This window comes from Oryctolagus cuniculus, chromosome 6 (assembly GCF_964237555.1).
Source record: "Oryctolagus cuniculus chromosome 6, mOryCun1.1, whole genome shotgun sequence".
Lineage (NCBI taxonomy): Eukaryota > Metazoa > Chordata > Mammalia > Lagomorpha > Leporidae > Oryctolagus > Oryctolagus cuniculus.
In genome coordinates, this window is record NC_091437.1 from 22,890,045 (window position 1) to 22,913,981 (window position 23,937).

The window sequence follows — 23,937 nt, forward strand, 5'->3', positions numbered from 1 at the left end:
CCTATCCCTGAATTTTTTTTTCCTGAATTAGCCTTTTTTTTTTTTTTTTTTTTATTAAACTTAATTTATTTTGAAAGAGTTACAGAGAGAGAGAGAAAGCTCTTCCATCTGCTGGTTCACTCCCCAAATGGTCACAATAGCTGGAATTGAGCCGATCTGAAGCCAGGAGCCAGAGCTGCTTCTGGGTCTGCCAAGCAAGTGCAGGGGCCCAAGTGCTTGGACCATCTTTCACTGCTTTCCCAGCTAGAACTTGAGCTGACACCCGGATGTGATGCTGGCACTGCAGGCTAGGGCTTTAACCCACTGAGCCACAGCGCCAGCCCTTAGCCACCTTTTAGCATCCTTACGTTAGTTAGTTTTAGGGATCTGAGAAGGCTGATTGTGAAATGCTAGCTGTTAGTGTTGTAAATAAAAATTATTGCATTTGAAAAATAATCATAAAAATATATATTTTAGATTTAGAAATATTATTTTAAAAACTGAGAAGTTTCTGTAAGCTAATTTCTATTTTGTTAAACATTAGGTTGTTAGATCTTTGTGGTAAATGTCATACATTCCTGTTCATGCTGAGTTGTTCATGTACTTTGCCCCTTTGATCTTTCTGCTTTCTATATTGCCATAGATCTGTGTGGGTGCTTCTTCAATAAGGGAGTTACCTACCAGTGATCTTTGTCTTAACCTCTGTCAACAAGGCGCTGATTAACGTTGCCAGGAGCTGGAAGATTCAGGAATAATTTTTCTATTTGCTTCTGGAGAATTTAGCAATGTAGAAAATATTTTGATGATTTTTAGTCCTTTAGTTTTATAAAATTACAGGGTTAATTGTTTAATTATTATGAATAACCAAAAGTTTGCAACATACAGCCAGAAACTTGAGGATTTAAATATTTGTTTTCCATTAGGTAGTTAAATGAACTGGTATTAATTCTGCACTGTCCAAAAAGCTAAAGGATTAAAAATAACATTATTTGAGTTGAATTTGCATTGCAGAATAATTATTCAAGACTCTGACTCAAGTTCTGGAAATAGTCTAAAAATAGTCTCACCAAACTTCTATATGAAGCAATTCACACAGATGGAATGCCGAGAAAGCTTTATCTTCAAGTGGTTGTGACTTTCACATGCCTTTCCATCTGCTAAGATATTAGCCGAGGAATCTGTAGATAGGAGCTGTCTCTGTCCCTCAAATAAATAGCTAAGTTAACAAAGAGAGAGAAAGAAAAGGGTTGGCTTGAGGCCTGCATCCCGTATCATAGCCCCTGGCTTCTTCACTTAATCTCTTCCCTCCCTGTCTGTTGCAGACCTTTAGGATGGAAAATCTGTCTCTGTCACTGTTTTTTTGCCTTGCAGATAAGTATTTTTAAAATGAAAAAAATAATAATTATAACTAACTTTTAATACCTACTTCATTTACAATTCACATGTCAAAAAAAAGTTTTGGCACTTGATTGAGTTCCAGCTCCTGGTTTAGCCTGACCCAGTCCCTGCCATTGTAGTAGGCCTTTGGAGAGTGCATAGGAACTCTGTCTTCTCTGTCTCCCAAATAAGTAGTATTTTTAAAGTCTTAGAATGAAAAAAATGAAGTATGTGCTTAATTACTGTGTTTTATCTACTTGATAGACTTTGTTTCTTCCCTTTGGCAGTGAGAATATAAAAATACTAATGGTTAACTTGAAAGAAAAATTGGTGAATGTACGTTTATAAACTTTGATAACATGTATAAAAATTACCCTGGAAATAACTATTTGTTCTTATACTAGTTAAAACTTATGGTCGGCCGGCGCCGCGGCTCAATAGGCTAATCCTCCACCTTGCGGCGCCGGCACACCGGGTTCTAGTCCCGGTTGGGGCGCCGGATTCTGTCCCGGTTGCCCCTCTTCCAGGCCAGCTCTCTGCTATGGCCAGGGAGTGCAGTGGAGGGTGGCCCAGGTGCTTGGGCCCTGCACCCCATGGGAGACCAGGAAAAGCACCTGGATCCTGGCTCCTGCCATCGGATCAGTGCGGTGCGCCGGCTGCAGCGGCGGCCATTGGAGGGTGAACCAACGGCAAAGGAAGACCTTTCTTTCTCTGTCTCTCTCTCTCACTGTCCACTCTGCCTGTCAAAAAAAAAAAAAAAAAAAACAAAAACAAAAACAAAAACAAAAAAACTTATGGTCAAATATGAACATGATGAAATTACAGTGATGAAAATTGATGGGTGCAAGAACATCCACTGTTTAACTTCAATGCCCACAACAGCCAGGGCTGGGCCAGGCCACAAATGGGAGCCTGGAACTCCATGGGTCACCCATGTAGGCTGCAGAGGCTCAGGCACTTGAGCCACCGTCTGCTGTCCCCCAAGGATGCATTAGCAAGAAGTTAGATCTGAAGTGGAGCAGTCAGAACTTGAACCAGGCATTCTAACATATGATAGGAGTGTCCCAAATGGTACCTTAATGTGCTGTACCACACCAGATAGCAATGTTTTTATCATGTTTATAGATAACTTTGGATCATTTCCTGATTTTTAAGCCTAGTGAATGTTTTTAATATCATACTTAAGCCAATATAGAAGGTAAACTGGCTTTAATATTACTGGGTAAACATTAAGCAAGTTATAATCTTATAAAATTTTTTTAATATTTGTTTGAGATACAGAGAGAGCTCTGCCATCTGCTGGTTCATTCTCTAAATGTTCACAAAGTCTGGGGGCTGGGCCAGGCTGAAGTTAGGAACCAGGAACTCAACTCAGGTCTCCCACTTGGGTCACAGGAACCTGGTGACCTGAACCCTCACCACTACCCCCCAGGAATTGCAGTAGCAGGAAGTTGGAAGTAGGGGCTAGAGCTGGAAGTCAAACTGAGGCACTCCCATGTGGGACGTGGGTACCCCAATGAAACAAAGCAAAATGAAATAAAACCTGGAGGATTTAGAATAACTATAATACTGGCTGGTGCCGCGGCTCAATAGGCTAATCCTCCGCCTTGCGGCACCGGCACAACGGGTTCTAGTTCCAGTTGGGGCGCCGGATTCTGTCCCGGTTGCCCCTCTTCCAGGCCAGCTCTCTGCTATGGCCCTGGAGTGCAGTGGAGGATGGCCCAAGTGCTTGGGCCCTGCAACCGCATGGGAGACCAGGAGAAGCACCTGGCTCCTGCCATCGGATCAGCGCGATGCGCCGGCCGCAGCGGTCATTGGAGGGTGAACCAACGGCAAAGGAAGACCTTTCTCTCTGTCTCTCTCTCTCTCACTGTCCACTCTGCCTGTCAAAAAAAAAGAATAACTATAATACTTATATTTTTAGAGAACTCTGGGGATTTGGTGCTGTGGTGTAGTAGGCTAATCCTTTGTGCAGTGCGGCATCACATATGGATGCTATTTCGTGTCCTGGCTGCTCCTTTTCCCATCCAGCTCCCTGCTAATGACCTGAGAAAGCAGTAGAAGTGTTTGGGCCCTCGCACCCTTGTGGTAGACCTGGAAGAACTCCAGGCTCTTGGCTTCGGATCTGCCCAGCTCTGGCTGTTGGAGCCATTTCGGGAGTGAAGTAGCAGATGGAAGACCTTTCTCTCTCTCTCCTCCCTGTCTGTAACTTCACCTCTCAAATAAATATACATAAATAAATCAACCCCCCCCCCCAAAAAAAAACAAAAACTGTGAACTTAGGTTGGTATTCATTGAACAGACTATGTTAGTAAACAAAGTTAGGAAAATACTATGAAATTAATAAAATAAAGCTAACATTTATGTTAATTTCTACTGGAACATTTCACTTGACATACTGAACCTCTATAATCAGTTAATGAAAAATTGGTAGATAGAATTATATCTAGAAGTGATTTGATGCCAATTTTTGTTTATACTGCTTTAATTGGCAGGTGAGAAGTATGGTTAGAGAGAGTTGGAAATGTGTAAAGAATGTCTATAGGGGGCCCGGCGCTGTGGTTCACTTGGTGAACCCTGCGGTGCCGGCATCCCATATGGGTGTCGGGTTCTAGTTCCGGTTGCTCCTCTTCCAGTCCAGCTCTCTGCTGTGGCCTGGGAAGGCAGTGGAGGATGGCCCAAGTGCTTGGGCCCCTGCACCCCATGGGAGACCAGGAAAAAGCACCTGGCTCCTGGCTTTGGATGGGCATAGCTACAGCCGTAGCAGCCATTTGGGGGGTGAACCAATGGAAGGAAGACCTTTCTGTCTCTCTCTCACTGTCTAACTCTGTCAAATAAAAAACAAATGCATATAGGGGTGGTGCTGTGGCATAGCGGTTAAACCTTTGCCCACGGTGCCGTCATCTCATGAGTGCTGGTTTGAGTCCCAACTGATCCACTTCTGATCCAGCTCTCTGCTGTGGCCTGGGAAAGCAGTAGAAGATGGCCTAAGTGCTTGGGCCCTTGGACCTGCATGAGAGACCCAGAGGAAGCTCCTGGCTCCTGGCTTTGAATCAGCTCACCTCTGGAAGTTGCAGCCATTTAGGTAGTGAACCAGTGGATGGAAGACTTCTGTCTCTGCCTCTGCCTCTCTAAACTCTGCCTTTCAAATAAATAAATCAGTCATTAAAAAAAATGAATACATACAATTAATATATACAGATTAAAATAATACAGATTAAAAAATTACAAATTTAGACAATTAACATTCTGGTATTTGCTGATGTCTGTAATTAAAATATGTATTTGTCAAAGGCTGTGTTGTATTCCCAAGTGACATGTGAAAAATCAATGTTTTAATAGGTTATGCAGCGCCCTTACCAAATCCACCTCTGCCTACCACTTTTCAACCAGGAGCTCCTTATGTGCCCCCTCCTCCAACTGGAGGCCCTCCTCCAGTACGGGTACCCCAGAAATCATCACAGGGAGCTGTACCGCAGCCTTCGTTTAATTCAGCTGTCAACCAAGAAGGTAAGCAATCAAAACCAAGGTCAAGTGCTGAAGTTTTGACTTGAGGAAGAAAGATGAATATTATATGCATTCTGTGCTATTAGAATAATATTTTTCCAGAAAATCTAGTTTTGGTTAGAATGGGCTTCAGGAATTTAGAATTTAAAGAAATTCCTCCGGAATTTCATTATACCGTGGTAGGCTATGGACTAGCATCTGGAAACTACTGTTCTTGGTTTTTTTGGTTATGGTTTTTGTTGTCCTGCAGATTCATTTATTTTAATAATTTGAATTAAATAAATAAACTTAATTATTTGAGTTGAATCTCCCACCCACTCATTCACCCTCCAAATGCCTTTGGGCAGACCAGGCTAAAAGCCAGGAGCCTGGAGCTCAGTCTGGGTCTCCCACATGGGTGGCAGGGATCCACCTAATGGAGCATCACTTCCTGCTTCCCAGTAAGCTGGAGTCAGGAGTGGAGACGAGACTTCAGCCCAGGTTCTCTGATACAGGCTGTAGGTGTCCCAAGTAGCAGCTTAACTATACCAAATGCCTGCCTACGTTTATGTATTTATTTTTGAATCATTGTCTTTTGGTAGTGGTACAAGAAAACAATTCCTGCTTCTGGACAAGATGTTAGAACTATTCTTTTAAAATATTGACTTCCGCAAGGTAGGGTTGTAGCATAGCTGGATAAGCTGCCACCTGCAATACCTTCATCCCATATGGGCACCGGTTCCAGACCCAGCTGCTCTACTTCTGATCCAGCTCCCTGCTAATACGTCTGGGAAAGCAGTGGTAGATGGCCCAACTACTTGGGCCCCTGCACCCATATGGGAGAACCAGAAGCTCCTGGCTCCTGACTTAGTCCTGGTCCAGCCATGGCCATTGTAGTTATTTGGGGAATAAACCAGTGAATGGAAGATCTCTGTTTCTCCCCCAACTTCTTTGTCTGTGATACAGGCTTTCCAATAAAAAAAAATTAATCTTTTAAAAAAATAATTGACTTTCTCATTGAAGTATTTTGATTGGCATTGTTACTGTAAATATTAACAAATATGAGATGAAATAAAATATACAAGCATTTTGGAGTTTTATATAGAAATGCTTTAAGGTATAACTTTGAAATGTAAATATTTATTCAAATAAGATTTTTTTAAAGGAAGTTTTATTTTGGCAGTTGTTAACAGTGTAAACAGTTGTGGCTGGCGCCACGGCTCAATAGGCTAATCTTCCACCTAGCGGCATCGGCACACTGGGTTCCAGTCCCGGTCGGGGCGCCAGATTCTGTCCCAGTTGCCCCCCTTCCAGGCCAGCTCTCTGCTGTGGCCCAGGAGTACAGTGGAGGATGGCCCAAGTGCTTGGGCCCTGCACCCGCATGGGAGACCAGGAGAAGCATGATGCGCCCGGCTGCAGCAGACGTTGGGGGGTGAACCAACAGCAAAAGGAAGACATTTCTCTCTGTCTCTCTCTCTCACTGTCCACTCTGCCTGTTTAAAAAAAAAAAATTTGTAACAAGATGTAGAAATAGGAAAACAGAGAAGAAGAAGAAGGGAAAATAAAATACCCATACTCTCCTCCTAAATATTGTAGTTTTTGTTTTTCTTAGCCTTTTTAAAATATTATAGATAGTGAAAACAATAGTGTTGACACTAGTTGAAGTAGCAATCAATATCAGAAGGCATCATCTTACTGAATACCACATCATAGCTTTGAAAGTCAAGCTACAGTAAATATTTAAAATTTTGTCTCACTAAAAAGAATTCCCAGTACACCCAATTTTTTTGTTTGTACTAAAAGTTTCAACTGTGGTTTTCTTTGTTAGTTCATGCCTGAAATCATGTTAGTTTTGAGAATTGGAAATAAGTTACTTACTGTATTGAAACCACAAAACTTAAGACTCAAAGTTACTATGGTTGTCTTGAAGTGCTAGAAGTTGTTGGCCGGCGCCGCGGCTCAATAGGCTAATCCTCCACCTAGCGGCGCCGGCACACCAGGTTCTAGTCCCGGTCGGGGTGCCGGATTCTGTCCCGGTTGCCCCTCTTCCAGGCCAGCTCTCTGCTGTGGCCCGGGAGTGCAGTGGAGGCTGGCCCAAGTGCTTGGGCTCTGCATCCCATGGGAGACCAGGAAAAGCACCTGGCTCCTGCCATCGGATCAGCGCGGTGCACTGGCTGCAGCGCACCAGCCGTGGCGGCCACTGGAGGGTGAACCAGTGGCAAAAGGAAGACCTGTCTCTCTGTCTCTCTCTCTCTCACTACCCACTCTGCCTGTCAAAAAAAAAAAAAAAAAAAAAAGTTGTTGGTATTGAGTTTAGTTTTCTCTTGTCCCCCATTAGACCTCACAAAATGCAGAGCTACCTGAAAATAAAATTTTAGCTCTTCATAAGGAGATATCTTTGGCATACCTTTCATTCTATAGACTTTTGTTTTTAAAGATTCATTTATTTCAAAGGCAGAGTTACAGTTAGGCAGAGCAGAGAGAGAGAGATCTTCTATCTACTGGTTCACTTCCCAAATGGCCATAACGACCAGGGCTGTGCCAGGCTGTAGTCTGGAGCCGGGAACTTCATCCACGTCTCCCATGTGGCTGGCAGGGACCCAAGCACTTGAAACATTCTCTGCTGCTTTCCCAGGCACATTAACAGGGAATTGGATCACAGTGGAGCTGCCAGGAATTGAACCGGTGTCCATATGGGATCGGGCCACTGCAGACAGTGGTTTAACCTGCAAAGCCACAGTGCTGACTGTATGTTCTGTAGACTGTAAACAGTGTTGTAATTCTGAGTCAGCCCTCTGCTCAGGTTTGGCATCCAGGAATTCACCCATCTGTAGAATGAAAAGATTGGGAAAAAGATTTGCAGGTGTAGTGAGTATGTACAGTCTTTTTTTTTTTTTCTTGTCATTTCTTAAACCAGGGGTGGGAACCTTTTTTCTGTCAAAGGCAATTAGGCAGGGCCAGCATTATAGTGTAGCTGGTTAATAAGCCAGTTCAAGTTCTAGGTGCTCCACTTCTGATCCAGCTCACTGCTAATGTGCCTGGGAATGATTGGAAGATGGCCCATATGCTTGAGCCCATGCACCCACGTGGGAGACCCAGATGAAGTTCCAGGCTCTTGGCTTCAGCATGACCTAGCTGCCTGCTGCAGCCTTTTGGGGAGTGAAGCAGTGGCTGGAAGATCTCTCTCTCTCTCTCTCTCTCTCTCTGTCTCCCTCTCATTCTGTAACTCTCCCTTTCAAATACATCTTTTTTTTTTTTTTTTTTTTTTGACAGGCAGAGTGGACAGTGAGAGAGAGAGACAGAGAGAAAGGTCTTCCTTTGCCGTTGGTTCACCCTCCAATGGCCGCCGCGGCCGGCGCGCTGCGGCCGGCGCACCGCACTGATCTGATGGCAGGAGCCAGGTGCTTCTGGTCTCCCATGGGGTGCAGGGCCCAAGCACTTGGGCCATCCTCCACTGCACTCCCTGGCCATAGCAGAGAGCTGGCCTGGAAGAGGGGCAACCGGGACAGAATCCGGTGCCCTGACCGGGACTAGAACCCAGTGTGCCGGCGCTGCAGGCGGAGGATTAGCCTATTGAGCCATGGCGCCGGCCTCAAATACATCTTACACACACACACACACAAAGGCCTTTTGGATATTTATAGCTTGATTCACATGCCATTCAGAATTAGCAACTTAAAAATTACCCTGCTTTAAGTTTTTTTTTTTTTTTTTTTTTTTTGACAGGCAGAGTGGACAGTGAGAGAGAGAGACAGAGAGAAAGGTCTTCCTTTGCCGTTGGTTCACCCTCCAATGGCCGCCGCAGCCAGCGCGCTGCAGCCAGTGCACCGCGCCGATACGGTGGCAGGAGCCAGGAGCCAGGTGCTTTTTCCTGGTCTCCCTGGGGTGCAGGGCCCAAGCACCTGGGCCATCCTCCACTGCACTCCCTGGCCACAGCAGAGAGCTGGCCTGGAAGAGGGGCAACCGGGACAGAATCCGGCACCCCGACCGGGACTAGAACCCGGTGTGCCGGCGCCGCTAGGTGGAGGATTAGCCTAGTGAGCCGCGGCGCCGGCCAGCTTTAAGTTTTATTGAATTTTGAGTTCCAACTGCTGTTGTTTTGGCAGGGTCAGGCCAAATGATTTTACAGGCCTTGTGTGTCACTGTTGGCCAGATGTCTCCCAACCCTGCCCTAAACAATAAAGTAAAGTAACTGTTTACATTGTATTAAGTGTTTAAAGGATTCTAGGGTTATTTAAAGTATACGGGGCAGGGGCAGGTGCTGTGGCTTAGCTGGTAAAAGCTGCTGCCTGCAGTGCTGGCATCCCATGTCAACGCCAGTTCAAATCCCAGCTGCTGCACTTCTGATCCAGCTCTGTGCTGTATCCTGGGATAGCAGTAGAAGATGGCCCAAGTCCTTGGGCCTCTGCACCCATGTGGGAGACCCAAAAGAAGCTCCTGGCTCCTGGCTTTGGATTGGCTCAGCTCTGGCCATTGTGGCCATCTGGGGAGTGAACCAGCAGATAGAAGATCTCTTTCTCTCTCTGCCTCTGCCTCTCTGTAACTCTGCCTTTCAAATAAATAATTAAAAAAATAAAGTATACAGGAGCTTGTACATAGGTTATGCCATTTTATATGAGGGTCTGGTACCTCTGCAGGTTTTGGTATGGGGATTCTGAGACCAGCCCTCCTTGGATATTGATGGATCACTGTGTATGTTATATCACCTTCAAATTAATTTTGGGTTCCCCTCTGTTAGATATTTGAAAATGAGGTCTTTCATCCTCATTATTTTGCTTTCTTATCTTTAAGTTATTGGTTTTTGATTGATTTTGGTGTATATGAATTATACCTAAGAACTTTTCAATACACGTCTCATAATTGCCAAGATCTTTCAGATAGTATATAATTTTATAAGCCCCCACAAAAGACCATCTTGCTAAGAAGCTCTCTTGCTTAGGTTTCTAGAAGTCTTGCTGTTTGTGTCTTTGTTTTCACTATTAGAGTGAAAGAAGACTGCTTCCAAAGACTTGTGTTTACTTCCTTTACTTCCTGCTAAGTTGCATCCAAGTTATGTGAGACTTTCATAAATTTAAAAACTTGACATTTGACACTTGACATTTTTGGTAGGTTGTGGTTTAAACTCTTTGCTGTGTGGGAAGTTGTCTCACAATTTCAGTATTAATTCAAATCTTATAGAAATTGTGATAATCACTTTTTTTTATAGAAGATTTATATATTTATTTGAAAGTCAGAGTTACACAGAGAGAGGAGAGGCAGAGAGAGAGGTCTTTTGTCTGATGGTTCACTCCCCAGATGGCCGCAGTGGCCGCAGCTATGCCGATCCGAAGCCAGGAGCAGGAGCTTCCTCCGGGTCTCCCACGCGGGTGCAGGGGTCCAAGGACTTGGCCCATCTTCCACTGCTTTCCCAGGCCATAGCAGAGAACTGGATTGGAAGTAGAGCAGCTGGGACTAGAACCGGCGCCCATATGGAATGCTGGTGCTTCAGGCCAGGGTGTTAACCCACTGTGCCACAATGCTGGCCCCGTGATAATCATTCTAATTTAAATCTTGTTAATGAACTTTCTTAGGTATTACATCAGATACTAATAATGGAGCAACGATGGTCCACAGTAATTATGATGAAATCGAGGGAGGTGGCTTCTTGGGTGAGATGCTATGAAAGTTTTTAATAATTTACTTTTTTGTTATGTAAGTTGTATGTGTTCATTATAAGAATCTGCTCATTATAGAAAACCTAAGAAGAAAACTTCATAATCGTGTTATTATATAGATATCCTTACTGTTAAAATTCTTGATCTTTGCATTTGAATCTTTTGCTAGTTTTTTCCTTCAGAATTGGGGTTATGGGCTTTATTATTATCTTTATGTTATGATTATAGAATATGCTTAGGAATTAGAAATATGTAAATGTATTAGAATTCTTAAAATTTTAGCCTGAGTACAAAATTTATTATATGATGTGAAAATAAATCAACTGTATCAAACTTTTTTTTATTTTTCTAGCTGTAGTCTGCATTAATTGGATTTTAATTGTTGGTAATACTTTATTACCATTGTTTGTCCTTTGTAAAATTGGCAAATGAAAATATTAAATTATTTTGGAGTTATAATTCCTGTAATTTAATAGAGCTATGTAATGATTTAAAGTATTGTGGAGTATAAAATAGAACTTAAAAGTTACCTTGTTTCTAGCAACACCACAGATTACAAATAAAAATCCCAAAATGAGCCGAAGTGTTGGATATTCATATCCCTCCTTACCACCTGGTTATCAGAACACAACGCCGCCCAATGCAGCTGGAATCCCATCTTCTTCCTTGAATTACCCAAGTGGGCCGCAGGCCTTTACTCAGGTTAGCTTTTTGGGTTTTCTTTTGAACCTAATTTTCTACTTTAAAAAAAAAAAAAACTGTATGCTCATTAGAAAGTTTTAGGAAATTATGTTAAAATATTTTTACAATCAGAACAGTAATGCCTATTTCATAAAGCCTTTTTCGTCATGCATTTCTTCAGAATCAAGAGTTCGTCCAGGTAATCTATTCTTTGGTTATTTAGAGAGGAGTTGGCAAAGTCCCTACACACTTAAAAGGTTACTGACTTTCAAATTGTGTATCTAGGCTCCCTTAGGTGCTAATCATTTAACTGCAAGCATGAGTGGATTAAGTCTGCATCCAGAGGGTCTAAGAGTTGTCAATCTTCTTCAAGAAAGGAACATGCTTCCCCCAACACCTTTGCGGCCTCCGGTTCCGAATTTGCATGAAGACATCCAGAAACTCAACTGTAGCCCAGAGTAAGATTTCAAATAGCTCTTGTTACTGAATGTGATGTTATACGTGTTCTAGAAGTTTTCTAATTTTTTTTCCCCTGTTGGAGCTACAGGTGTAGTGAGTAAGCCATATGTGTATGTTAATTTATGAAAACCATTTTGAATGCAGAAGATAGAACTCCGTTATTAGCTTACTTGAGATTGGACACGTTCTAAGTTAAAAAATAATGTTGTTGGGGCCGGGGCTGTTTTGCAGCCTTGAGCTGCCTCCAGTGATATCAGCATTCCATTTTGGCGCCAGTTTAAGTCCCAGCTGCTCCACTTCTGATCCAACTCTGTTGGTGGGCCTGGGAAAGCAGCAGAAGATGACCCTGGTCCTTGGACCCCCTGCTACCTATTTGGGAGACCTGGTTAAGACTCCTGGCTCCTGGCTTTGGCCTGGCCCAAATTGTGGCCACTTGGGGAGTAAATCAGCGAATGGAAGATCTCTCTCCATCCCTCTCCCTCTTTCCCTTTCTCTGTTCCTCTCCTTCTCCCTCTCTACCTCTCAAACTCTGCTTTTTAAACAAAATAGATAGATCTTAGCAAAAAAAGAAATGGTGTTGCAACTCCTGAACTGGTTGTTGCTTTTAGGAGTTCTAATGCAGTTATGATATTCATGATCATTGTGGTAGCCACATTGGTTCTTCAGAATCCAAAGTGCAGATGTGGTCATTTAGCCCAGCGGCTAAGATACTCAAGTCCCATAGTGGAGTACCTTGACTGGGTTCCTGGCTCTAGCTGATGACTGAAGCTTCCTACCAATGCAGAACCTGGGAGTCAGTAGTGAGGGCTCAAGTATTTGAGTTCCTTCTACACACATGAGAGATCTGGATCCAATTCCTGGCCCAGCCCTCTAGATGTTGTGGGCATCTGGGGGAGCTAACCACTGGGTGGGAGCGTGCTCTCTGTCTGCCTGCCTCTTGGTTTTTCTCTGCCTCTCAGATACATAAATAAGTTTTTAAAAATTAAAAATACAAGGATTTGGTTCTATACTTATTATTTTGTTTTCATTTTAAATTGATTTTATAACAAATTTAATAGTCCTTTCTTGCTAAAAGTTTGCTTTTTTTTTTTTTTTTTTTTTTTTTTTTTTTTTTTTTTTGGCAGGCAGAGTGGACAGTGAGAGCGAGTGACAGAGAGAAAGGTTTTCCTTTGCCGTTGGTTCACCCTCCAATGGCTGCCGCAGCCGGCGCACCGCACTGATCCGAAGGCAGGAGCCAGGTGCTTCTCCTGGTCTCCCATGGGGTGCAAGGCCCAAGCACTTGGGCCATCCTCCACTGCACTCCCTGGCCATAGCAGAGAGTTGGCCTGGAAGAGGGGCAACAGGGACAGAATCCGGTGCCTCAACCGGGACTAGAACCCAGTGTGCCGGCGCCACAGGCAGAGGATTATTAGCCTGTTGAGCCATGGCGCTGGCCGGATTTTATTATTTTTAATGTGTGTTCAAAATCTTCAGCAAAACTGAACTTTTAAATAATAAGCTTTGCATTTGCAAATTGAGTCACCAACTCTAGATCTATATAAAGAAAACAAGTCATTTCATAGTATAGACTGTCTTACAAGCCTAGAGGAGACTGAATTTCTTTATGAGCATAATATGCAAGTAAATATCTACTCACTGTTTAAAAATGTAGTGTGATGAAATTTGAGAGAGTCTGTTAAAATATTTCATTTGTAATCTGATCAAATATTAAAATGTGTGTCTTTTACATCACTTTTTTTTGTCCAAAAATAATCTTAGTGGCAACCAACATGTGTGTTTTGCTTTGATGCAGGTTGTTCCGATGCACGCTGACAAGCATCCCTCAGACGCAGGCCTTACTGAATAAAGCCAAACTTCCTCTGGGGCTGCTGCTTCACCCTTTCAAGGACCTAGTGGTAGGTTTCTGTTGTGACAGTAAACCTCTCATGGCGAATTATCGTCGTGGTGAAAATGCAGAATTTGTTTGAGCAATCTTCAGGTTTCTTTATTGGTAGTTCAGGCAAAATTTTATTACCAAACACTTTCAAAATGAGATCAAATAATTATATTGTTGAAAATCTAATAATTACTGAATAGAATAGAGATACTAAAAGATACTAGGTAAATGAACTAGGTAAATGAATACTAGGTAAATGATGCTAGGTAAATTTACTAGGTAAATGAACCATACTTTTTTTTTTTAAGATTTATTTATTTGAAAGACAGAGTTACAGAGAGGCAAAGGCAGAGAGAGAGAGAGATAGAAAGAAGTCTTCCATCCACTGGTTCTCTCCCCAGATTGCCAAAATAGCTGGAGCTTTAACGATCTGAAGCCAGGAGCCAGGAGCTTCTCCTGGGTCTCCCACGTGGGTACAGGGGCTCAAGGACTTGGGCCATCTTCTGCTGCTTTCCCAGACCATAGCAGAGAGCTGGATCGGAAGTGAAGTAGCTGGGCAGGCGCCGTGGCTCAATAGGCTAATCCTCCGCCTAGTGGCGCCGGCTCACCGGGTTCTAGTCCCGGTCGGAGCGCCGGATTCTGTCCCGGTTGCCCCTCTTCCAGGCCAGCTCTCTGCTGTGGCCAAGGAGTATAGTGGAGGATGGCCCAAGTGCTTGGGCCCTGCACCCCATGGGAGACCAGGAGAAGCACCTGGCTCCTGCCATCGGATCAGCGCGGCGGCCATTGGAAGGTGAACCAACGGCAAAAGGAAGACCTTTCTCTGTGTCTCTCTCTCTCACTATCCACTCTGCCTGTCAAAAAAAAAAAAAAAAAAGTGAAGTAGCCAGTCCCACCATACTGTGTGTTTTTTTGTTTTTCTTTTTTTAAGATTTATTCATTTATTTGAAAGTCAGAGTTACGCAGAGAGAGAGAGAGAGAGAGAGAGGTCCTCCATCCAATGGTTCACTCCCCAAATGGTCACAATGGCCTGGGCTGTGCCAATCCGAAGCCAGGAGCCAGGAGCTTCTTCTGGGTCTCCCATGTGGGTGCAGGGGCCCAAGGACTTGGGCCATCTTCTGCTGCTTTCCCGGGCCATAGCAGAGAGCTGGACAGGAAGTGGAGCAGCCAGGTCATGAACCGGCACCCATATGGGATGCTGGTGCTTCAGGCCAGGACATTAACCCACTGTGCCAAAGTGCTGGCCCCAAACTGTTTTAACAATTTGTAATTTATTTACCCTTTTCTGCCGTTCTTGGAGTAAAGTTTGTTGCTTTAAGAAGTTGTTTCAGAGTTTAAAAAGAAGCTGATCTGCCTTGCCCCAAGGCTCTGGAGCCTTGACACACAGTCTCCTCCTCTTCCAAGGATCAGTGGGTGGGTGAGGTGACTTTCCCACAACAAATCTTTTTGGTGATAGGATTTTATTGCCTTTACTGATATTTTGCATAGAGACTTTGGAAATTTTAATAAGTTGGATAAACTTTAAATCAGAATATAATTGCAAAGTTTGATTGAATTTTTAAGATTTAGTTATTTGAGGGGCTGGTGTTGTGCCATAGTGGGTAAGGCGGCCATCTGCAGTGCTGGCATCCTATATGGGTGCAGGTTCGAGTCCCGGCTGCTCCATTTCCAGTCCAGCTCTCTGCTATGGCCTGGGAAAGCAGTGGAAGTTGGCCTGAGTGCTTGAACCCCTGTACTCACGTGGGAGACCCGAAAGAAACTCCTGGCTCCTGACTTCAGATCAGCACAGCTCCGGCCATTGCAGCCATCTGGGGAGTGAACCAATGGATGGAAGATCTTTCTCTGCCTCTGCCTCTGCCTCTCTGTAACTCTGCCTTTCAAATAAGTCAATAAAATTTTTTTAAAAGATTGAGTTATTTGAAAAGTAGAGTTGGGGCTGGTGCCGTGGCTCACTAGGCTAATTCTCTGCCTGCAGCGCCAGCATCCCATATGGGCGCCGGGTTCTAGTCCCGGTTGTTCCTCTTCCAGTCCAGTTCTCTGCTGTGGCCCGGGAGTGCAGTGGAGGATGGCCCAAGTGCTTGGGCCCTGCACCCGAATGGGAGACCAGGAGGAAGACCTTTCTCTCTGTCTCTCTCTCACTGTCTAACTCTGCCTGTCAAAAAATAAATAAAAAATAATAAAATAAATGAATGAAACATAAAAAATAAATAAAAACACAAATAGTGTAAAAAAAAGAAAAGTAGAGTTACAGAGAGAGCAAGAGACATAGAGATCTTTTTTTTTTTTTTTTTTTTTAACAGGCAGAGTAGACAGTGAGAGAGAGAGACAGAGAGAAAGGTCTTCCTTTTCTGTTGGTTCACCCTCCAATGGCCGCCGCGGCCTGCACGCTGTGGCCCGCGCACCGCGCTGATCCCATGGCAGGAGCCAGGAACCAGGTGCTTTTCCTGGTCTCCCATGGGGTGCAGGGCCCAAGCACTTGGGCCATCCTCCACTGTACTCCCTGGTCACAGCAGAGAGCTGGCCTGGAAGAGGGGCAACCGGGACAGAATCCGGCGCCCCGACAGGGACTAGAACCCGGTGTGCCAGCGCCGCAAGGCGGAGGATTAGCCTAGTGAGCCGCGGCGCCGGCCTAGAGAGAGATCTTTCTTTCACCTGCTGGTTCACTCTCCAAATGACCACAGTGGCCAGGTCTGGCCCAGGCTGAAGCCAGGCGTCAGGAGCTCCACCTGGGTCTCCCACGTTGGAGGTAGGTTGGGACATCTTCTGCTGTTTTCCTGGGTGCTTTAACAGGCAGCCCAGATTCAAATCAGCTGTCATATTGGGTGCTAGAGTCACACGCAGCAGCTTAACCCACCGTGCCACAATGTTGGCCCTGATTTTTAAATATCATTTAACTGGGGCCAGCACTTTAGTGCAATGAGTTAAAGCCCCTATCTGCAGCGCTAGCATCCCATATGGGCACTGGTTCGGAGTCCCAGCTGCTGCCTGATCCAGCTCTCTGCTAATGGCGCCTGGGGAATCAGTAGAAGATGGCCCAAGTCCTTGGGCCCCTGTACCCACATGGGAAACCCAGAGAAGCTCCTGGCTCCCGGCTTTGGATCGGCTCAGCTCCAGCCATTACGGCCATGTGGGGAGTGAACCAGAGGATGGAAGACCTCTCTCTCTGTCTCTACCTCTCTCTGTAACTCTTCCAAATAAACAAAAGAAATCTTAAAGAATAAGTAAATAAATAATAAAAAATAATCTATCAGTTCTAAGAATTAAGTATGACTCTTAATGTACTAATGGGAAACTTTGTAATACTTCACCAGATGTTTGCATTAGATGGTTATTCTTGTTTTCTTTCTGAAAACATTTTTTCGTTTATTTGAAAGGCAGAAAGAGACAGACAGAGATCTTCTGTCTGCTGGTTTACTCCCTACATGCCCACAATAGCTGGTATTGGACCAGACTGAAACCCTGTGCCTGAGCCCAAGTCATTGTCTCCCACATGGATGGTGGGGACTCAAGTAGTTGAACCATTACTTGCTGCCTTCTACAATGTATTCTGGCAAGAAGCTGGAATCAGATACATAGCCAGAAATGAATCCCAGGTGCTCTGATATGGGATGGCAGTGTGTCCCAAGCAGCAATTCTATCTTATTTTATTTATTTAATTTAATTAATTTATTTTGTTTTATTTAATTATTTTTTATTTATTTTATTTTATTTTATTTTAGAGTTACGGAGAGAGGTAGAGACAGAGAGAGGTCTTCCATTCTGCTGGTTCACTCCTCAAATGACCACAACAGCCAGAGCTGAGCTGACCCATAGTCAGGAGGCTGGAGCTCTTCTGGTTCTCCCATGCAGGTGCAGGGGCTCAAGGACTTGGGCCATCTTCTACTGCTTTCCAGGGCCATAGCAGAGAGCTGGATCAGAAGAGGAGCAGTCGGGGCTCAAACCTGCGCCTATATGGGATGCTGGTGCTACAGGCTGCACCACAGTGTGGCCCCACAATTCTTTTTTTTTTTTTTTTTTTAAAACATTTACTTATTTGAAAGGCAGAGAGACAGAGAGAGAGAAATTGACATTGATTGGGATAGATCATCTATCCTCTGCATGACCACAAGAGCCAAGGCTGGGGTTGACCAATACTTCTTCTTCTTTTTTTTTTTTTTTTTTACGATTTATTTATTTATTTGAAAGTTAGAATTTCAGAGAGAAAGGGACAGAGAGAGAGAAAGATTGGCCATGGCCTTGAACTCTATCCAGGTCTCCTTCATGGTGGACAGGAACTCAAGTATTTGATCCATCAACCACTGCTTCCCAAGTGCATTGGCAGGCAGCTGGATTGGAAGTGGAGCAGCCAGGACACTACCTGGTGCTCTGATATGGGATGTGGGCATCACAGTTGGTAACTTAACCTGCTGTGTGACAACATCTGCCCCATCACAGGCATCTTAACCACTGCACTCTGCACCTGCCCTAATTCTGTTTCCTTTCCTATCCATCCTAACAATACAAGTTTCCTTTTTCTGTTCCCTTTATACTTATTTTTGCTTGTGTGATATGTATTTTGAAAAAAATTTTTAAAAAGTTTCAAGTTTATTTATTTTTAAAGTATATTTATATTCAAGGCAGAGAGAAAAGGACACAGACAACAGGTAGAGATCTTCTGTCTGCTGGTTCAGCACTGGGCCAGGCCAAAACCAGGAGCCCAGAACTCAATCCAGGTTTACCATGTAGGTGTAGGAGGCCAAATTACTGCTGTCTCCCATAGTGCATTCATAGGAAGCTGGGATCAGAAGAGTAGCTGGGTCTGACTGTGGAATGTAGATATCTTAACCACCTACCCTGTAGTGTCAGTTTTGTATTTTGGTATTGCGGTGTAAGTGTTAAAAATGCTTTTTTTTTTTTTTTTTTAAAAAGATTTTATTTATTTGAGAGGTAGAGCTACAGACAGAGATGGGGAGAGACAGAGAGAAATGTCTTCCATCTGCTGGTTCACTCCCCATATGGCCGCAATGGCTGGAGCTGAGCTGATCCAAAACCAGGAGCCGGGAGCCTTTTCTGGGTCTCCCACATGGCTGCAGAGGCCCAAGCATGTGGGCTATCCTTCACTGCTTTCCCAGGCCATAAGCAGAAAGCTGCATTGGAAGAGGAATAGCTGGGATGCAAACTGGTGCCCAAATAGGATTCTGGCACTGCAAGTAGCAGCTTTACCTGCTATGCCGTGGTGCCAGCCCCAAAAAATACTTTTTAAAAACAGGAATATTTTAATGAAAATGGTCCTGCAGAAAAACATCCGTTTAAAATCCGTATGTTTCAGATACACAGTTCCTTTGGTGTCGTGTTTTGGACACGCCTTTTACTTTAGTTTTTTTTTCCTAAAATTATATCAGTAATCATTTAGAAGGGATGGATTAATGTTGTCCTGTCAGCATGATGATCATTTCATTGAAAAATTTGATTTGTTTTGCCAGCAATTGCCTGTGGTTACCTCCAGTACAATTGTGAGATGCCGTTCATGCCGGACGTACATCAACCCCTTCGTCAGCTTTCTTGATCACAGGAGATGGAAGTGTAATTTATGTTACCGCGTCAATGATGGTATGCTTTTCTCAAACATTCATTAATTCCTACTTCCATATTATGGATATTGGATAACACAAACATGATGTTAAAAAAAAAAAGGAAAAACCAAAAACTAACCTTCTTATTTACCTGTAACCAATCCTTTCAGAGGAAACTACTGTTAACTTTTTTCTATGGATTTGTGTGTGTAAACACAGTTATATTCTTTTACTTTTTTGACAGGCAGAGTGGACAGTGAGACAGAGAGAAAGGTCTTCCTTTTGCCGTTGGTTCACCCTCCAATGGCTGCCACGGCAGGCGCGCTGCGGCCAGCGCACCGCGCTGATCCGATGGCAGGAGCCAGGTACTTATCCTGGTCTCCCCTGGGGTGCAGGTCCCAAGCACTTGGGCCATCCTCCACTGCACTCCCGGCACAGTTATATTCTTTATAAGGAAAAAAAGTGATGTTAGGTTGAAACTGCATTTTTGCATTTATTATATTGGTTTATAATAAATTATATTTCATAGTATCATTTAAGACAGTAATTTAAGTAATATTTTTATTTGGAGATTGTTCTGTGCCTTTTCTCTAGAATAAAGGAAAGTCAGTCCACAGAATAGCTGCTTAGTTTATTCACTGCTGGGAAAGGGAGGTGAGCATTGCTGGAAGGCTAGCTGCGTGTAGTTCTTTCAGTGATTGAGAAGGAAATCTGCTCAGTAAGTGTTTCACAGCTTACACATGTATGTGAGGAATATGATTTAATGAACAATACTCTGATAGCATCAGAGAAGGAAAGGGGCATGTCAATATCCACATTAAAAATTAGATGACTGATAAGGAAGGAGATTTCATCAACAGTTGGGAAACAGACATTACAAATTTTTATGAACATTTATTTATTTGAAAGATAGTCATGGAGAGAGATAGAGACAGAGAGGGGTCTTTGCATCTGCTGATTCACTCCCCAAATGGCTAGAGCTGAGCTGTTCTTAAGCCAGAAGCCAGGAGCTTCTTCTGGGTCTCTTGTGTGGATGCAGGGGTTCAAGGACTTGAGCCATCCTCTGCCGCTTGCCTAGGTACATTAACAGGGAGCTGGATGGGAAGCGGAACAGCCAGGACTTGAGCCAGTGACCATATGGGATGTTGGCACTGCAGGCCAGGGCTTTAACCCACTGTGCCACAGTGCTGGCCCCTGTTGTGTTTTTTAAGGGTATAGGAGGTTGAAGCTAGGATAAGAATGTTCTTGTACTCTCATAATTGAGGATATGTGTATATAGTATTTAGTACTTCTTTGAAGTCTTGTGTGTATGTGCTTCAACATAAGAAATGGAATTGTATTAAGGTGTTTCTGTATGTAGACCAGCCCATTTCGTGAATTATAGTTTACCTTTAAGGGGGCATAGGGATTTGAGTGAGTTTCTAAATGGTAACTGGGAAACAGTTCTGGTAATAATTTAGCAAATACTCAACACTAGTTGAGCACTAGTACATTGTATATGGTGGGCAACTAATGTTCCATAAAGGTCTCGTCAGTGTGTCACTAAGCCGTTAATGTTTCATAGCTTTCAAGAGCCAGCCAGATTCTGTACATTTAATATGTCAAATGTTAATATCCTTGCATAAATGTGAAATATAGTAATATACTTGGCATTTAAAGAGTTATTAATCATCTTTTCAAGATATTTTAGGGAATATAGCTCTAATAAGAATTAATACAGTGAGAGTATCTTAGTTGTATTAACAAGATATATCCAGTACTGTTTAATATGTGAGAAATGTGAATAGAAATTCAAGAAAAAAGTAAATTTATCCCTTAATATTTGGCCTGTACTGAATTATTTGTGAACCCCTAAATTAAGAAAATGGCGAAATACAAGGTATATTATATCCTTTCATTTTTATTAATATCTGTCTATATATATATACACATATATTGTTGACTTTGTGTAGTTCCTGAAGAATTCATGTACAACCCTTTGACCAGAGTCTATGGAGAACCTCATAGAAGACCTGAAGTTCAGAATGCTACTATTGAGTTTATGGCTCCTTCAGAATACATGGTAAGCCTGCGTGTTTGCATACTGACTCATGTCACGGTCATTGGCTTAAGTTAAACAGTTTACCATCCTGTAATGGACTTTGATGCTTTGAAGTTTATAAAATTGTAGTGCTTGTTCATTAGAAAAGTAGTTCGTTAGGCTCTATGGGTATGTACGAAAAGTAAAAGAAGGTAAAATTCTGCTGCAGTTTCCTGTGTATCCATCCAGAACTTTGCAGCACCATCATGTGATCATATTTATGTTGAGTCATGACCAGTTTTCTCTGTTAGAAAACGCTGTGATGAGTCAGCCTCTGCAAGCTGATGCTCGCTCCAGGTTGGTGGTGTCAGAACAAAGTGGGTTAGAGGACACCCAGCTGGTATCTAGTGCAGAACTGATTACTGTTCACTGGCGGAAGAAGTCCCCACACCTTTTCTGTCACGGAAGTGATTCATGTTGCATGGATAGCAGGAGGAACTGTCTGGGGTGATTTGTTTTGTTTTTTACTCAATGAAAATTGGCTGAAATGTGTTGGTTAAATAGCCAGGTAAGGCTAACTTGATTTGTCCCATTCAGAATTAAAATTTCTCCAAATTGTAAAATATAACACACATGTAGAAAAGATAATTTAAAAAAACACTTAGGTTCACCAAATAATTATAAAATCTTTTGTTAGCACTACCCGGGGTCAGAAACTGGATGTTGGCCTTGTTGTCAGAGGCTCTTCTGATCGCGTTCCTTCCCTTCCTGTCTTTGAGAAAACATTCTTCTGAATTATGGGAGTCACAGATCCGTTTTCCTTTTTAGAATATGTCTATAAAATTGCAAGTGTACTTCAAAGAGTTCATGGAAGACAGAATTAAAAGATGCATTTATTTGGTGCGAAAATTTAATCTTTTTTTCTTTTTTTTCTATTTTTTAAAAAGATTATTTATTATTTATTTGAGAGATAGAGTTACAGACAGTGAGAGGGAGAGACAGAGAGAAAGGTCTTCCTTCCGTTGGTTCACCCCCGATATGGCCGCTACGGCCGTAGCTATGCCGATCCGAAGCCAGGAGCCAGGTGCTTCTTCCTGGTCTCCCACGCGGGTGCAGGCGCCCAAGCACTTGGGTCATCCTCTGCTGCCTTCCCGGGCCACAGCAGAGAGCTGGACTGGAAGAGGAGCAACCGGGACTAGAACCCGGTGCCCATATGGGATTCCGGCTCTGTGGGCAGAGGATTAGCCAAGTGAGCTACGGCGCCGGCCCGGTGCGAAAATTTTTGAAATCTCTATATCAAGGGGTCTTCAAAAGGTTCATGAAAAATGTGTATTATGTGTGAGCTTTTTGAAGTACACTCTCATGGTATAGCTTTACCTATTTGCTGAAGTCTCCAATGAGCCTGTACATACTGCTGATTTCATTGTTGGCCTGTATGTTGATCCTGCAACTGATAAGTTTAAATTAATTCCTATTAAATGCATTTAACGAAATTTTTATTTTCCTTCAGTTACGGCCGCCTCAACCTCCAGTATACCTTTTTGTGTTTGATGTGTCTCACAATGCAGTTGAAACTGGATACTTGAATTCAGTTTGCCAGAGTTTATTAGACAATCTGGACTTGTAAGTGTTTTAATTCAGTTTAAATCTAAATCTGTGTTTGCAAAATGAATAAGTAGTTTTCAAAATTTACTTTAAAAATGCTACTTATGTAATTATAGTCTAAAAGATCATTTAAATCAGTTGTTAAATTTGGATACACATAGAATCCTTATTTTTGTACTTTTAATAGGAAGAATAACCTCCATGTATCTGTCTCCCAAGGTCATTGTCTTTAGCATTGTGCTGTTCTGTTTTATCTAATTCTCTTCTTTCACTCACACACTTTGTTTTTTCCATTGACTATCTTAGCACAGATCTCAGACTGCATATAGTTGGGTTTTTTTTTTTTTTTTTTTTTTTTTTTTGGTAGGATTTATTTATTTGAAAGACAGAGGCAGAGGCATAGGGAGAGAAGGAGAGAGAGAGAGAGGTCTTCCATCCTCTGGTTCACTCCCCAAATAGTCACAGTAACTGGAGCTGGGCCAATCCAAAGCCAGGAGCCAGGAGTATCTTCCTGGTCTCATACATGGGTGCAGGAGGCCCAAAACTTGGGCTGTCTTCTGCTGCTTTCCCAGGCCATAGCAGAGAGCTGGATTGGGAGTGGAGCAGCCAGGACTAGAGCTGGTGTCCATATGGGATGCCAGCAATGCAGGCAGCAGCTTTATCCACTGTGCGACAGCACCAGCCCCACATGTAGTATTTTGTAAATACTTCAGGATTAACTTTGTTTGTTTGTTTATTTACTTGAAAGCATTATAGAGAGAGAGAAAAAAAATCTTGCATCTGCTGATTCATTCCCCATATGCAATGGCCAAAGCTAGGCCAGACTGAAACCAGGCACCAGGAAGTCCATCCTGATCTACCACTTAGGGAGCGTGGTCCAAGCACTTGGTCTTCCTCTGCTGTTTTCTTGAGCTTGTTCTTGGGGAGCTTGAGCTGGTGCTCATATCAGATGCTGGCATCACAGCTGGCAGCTTAAACCACTGCATAATAATGTTGGCCCCTTCAGGGCTAATTTTTAACCCTGATTATGATATTAGTATTACACCCAGCAAAAATAGCAATAGTTCCATACTGTTGTTGATATTCTCTTCCCGTTTTGTTCCTGCTTGTCTCTAAAGCACTCTTTTTTTTTTTTTTTTTTTTTTAAGATTTATTTATTTATTTGAAAGTCAGAGTTACACAGAGAGGAGAGGCAGAGAGAGAAAGAGAGAGAGAGAGGGAGAGAGAGAGGTCTTCCTGATGGTTCACTCC

General features: G+C 43.1%; 1 protein-coding gene across 4 annotated transcripts in view; it reads left to right on the forward strand.

Annotated features, from left to right (window-relative positions):
* The window catches only part of SEC24A (SEC24 homolog A, COPII coat complex component), a 106,071-nt gene that overhangs the window by 40,060 nt on the left and 42,074 nt on the right, over positions 1-23,937 (forward strand). For all 4 annotated transcript variants that reach the window (XM_017341061.3, XM_002710215.5, XM_070076102.1 and 1 more), the window contains exons 3-10: positions 4,699-4,866; positions 10,413-10,490; positions 11,038-11,198; positions 11,463-11,635; positions 13,429-13,531; positions 18,972-19,098; positions 21,014-21,123; positions 22,592-22,704. In XM_017341061.3, the coding sequence (XP_017196550.2) occupies positions 4,699-4,866; positions 10,413-10,490; positions 11,038-11,198; positions 11,463-11,635; positions 13,429-13,531; positions 18,972-19,098; positions 21,014-21,123; positions 22,592-22,704 (1,033 nt within the window). The remainder of the gene's footprint in view (positions 1-4,698; positions 4,867-10,412; positions 10,491-11,037; positions 11,199-11,462; positions 11,636-13,428; positions 13,532-18,971; positions 19,099-21,013; positions 21,124-22,591; positions 22,705-23,937) is intronic.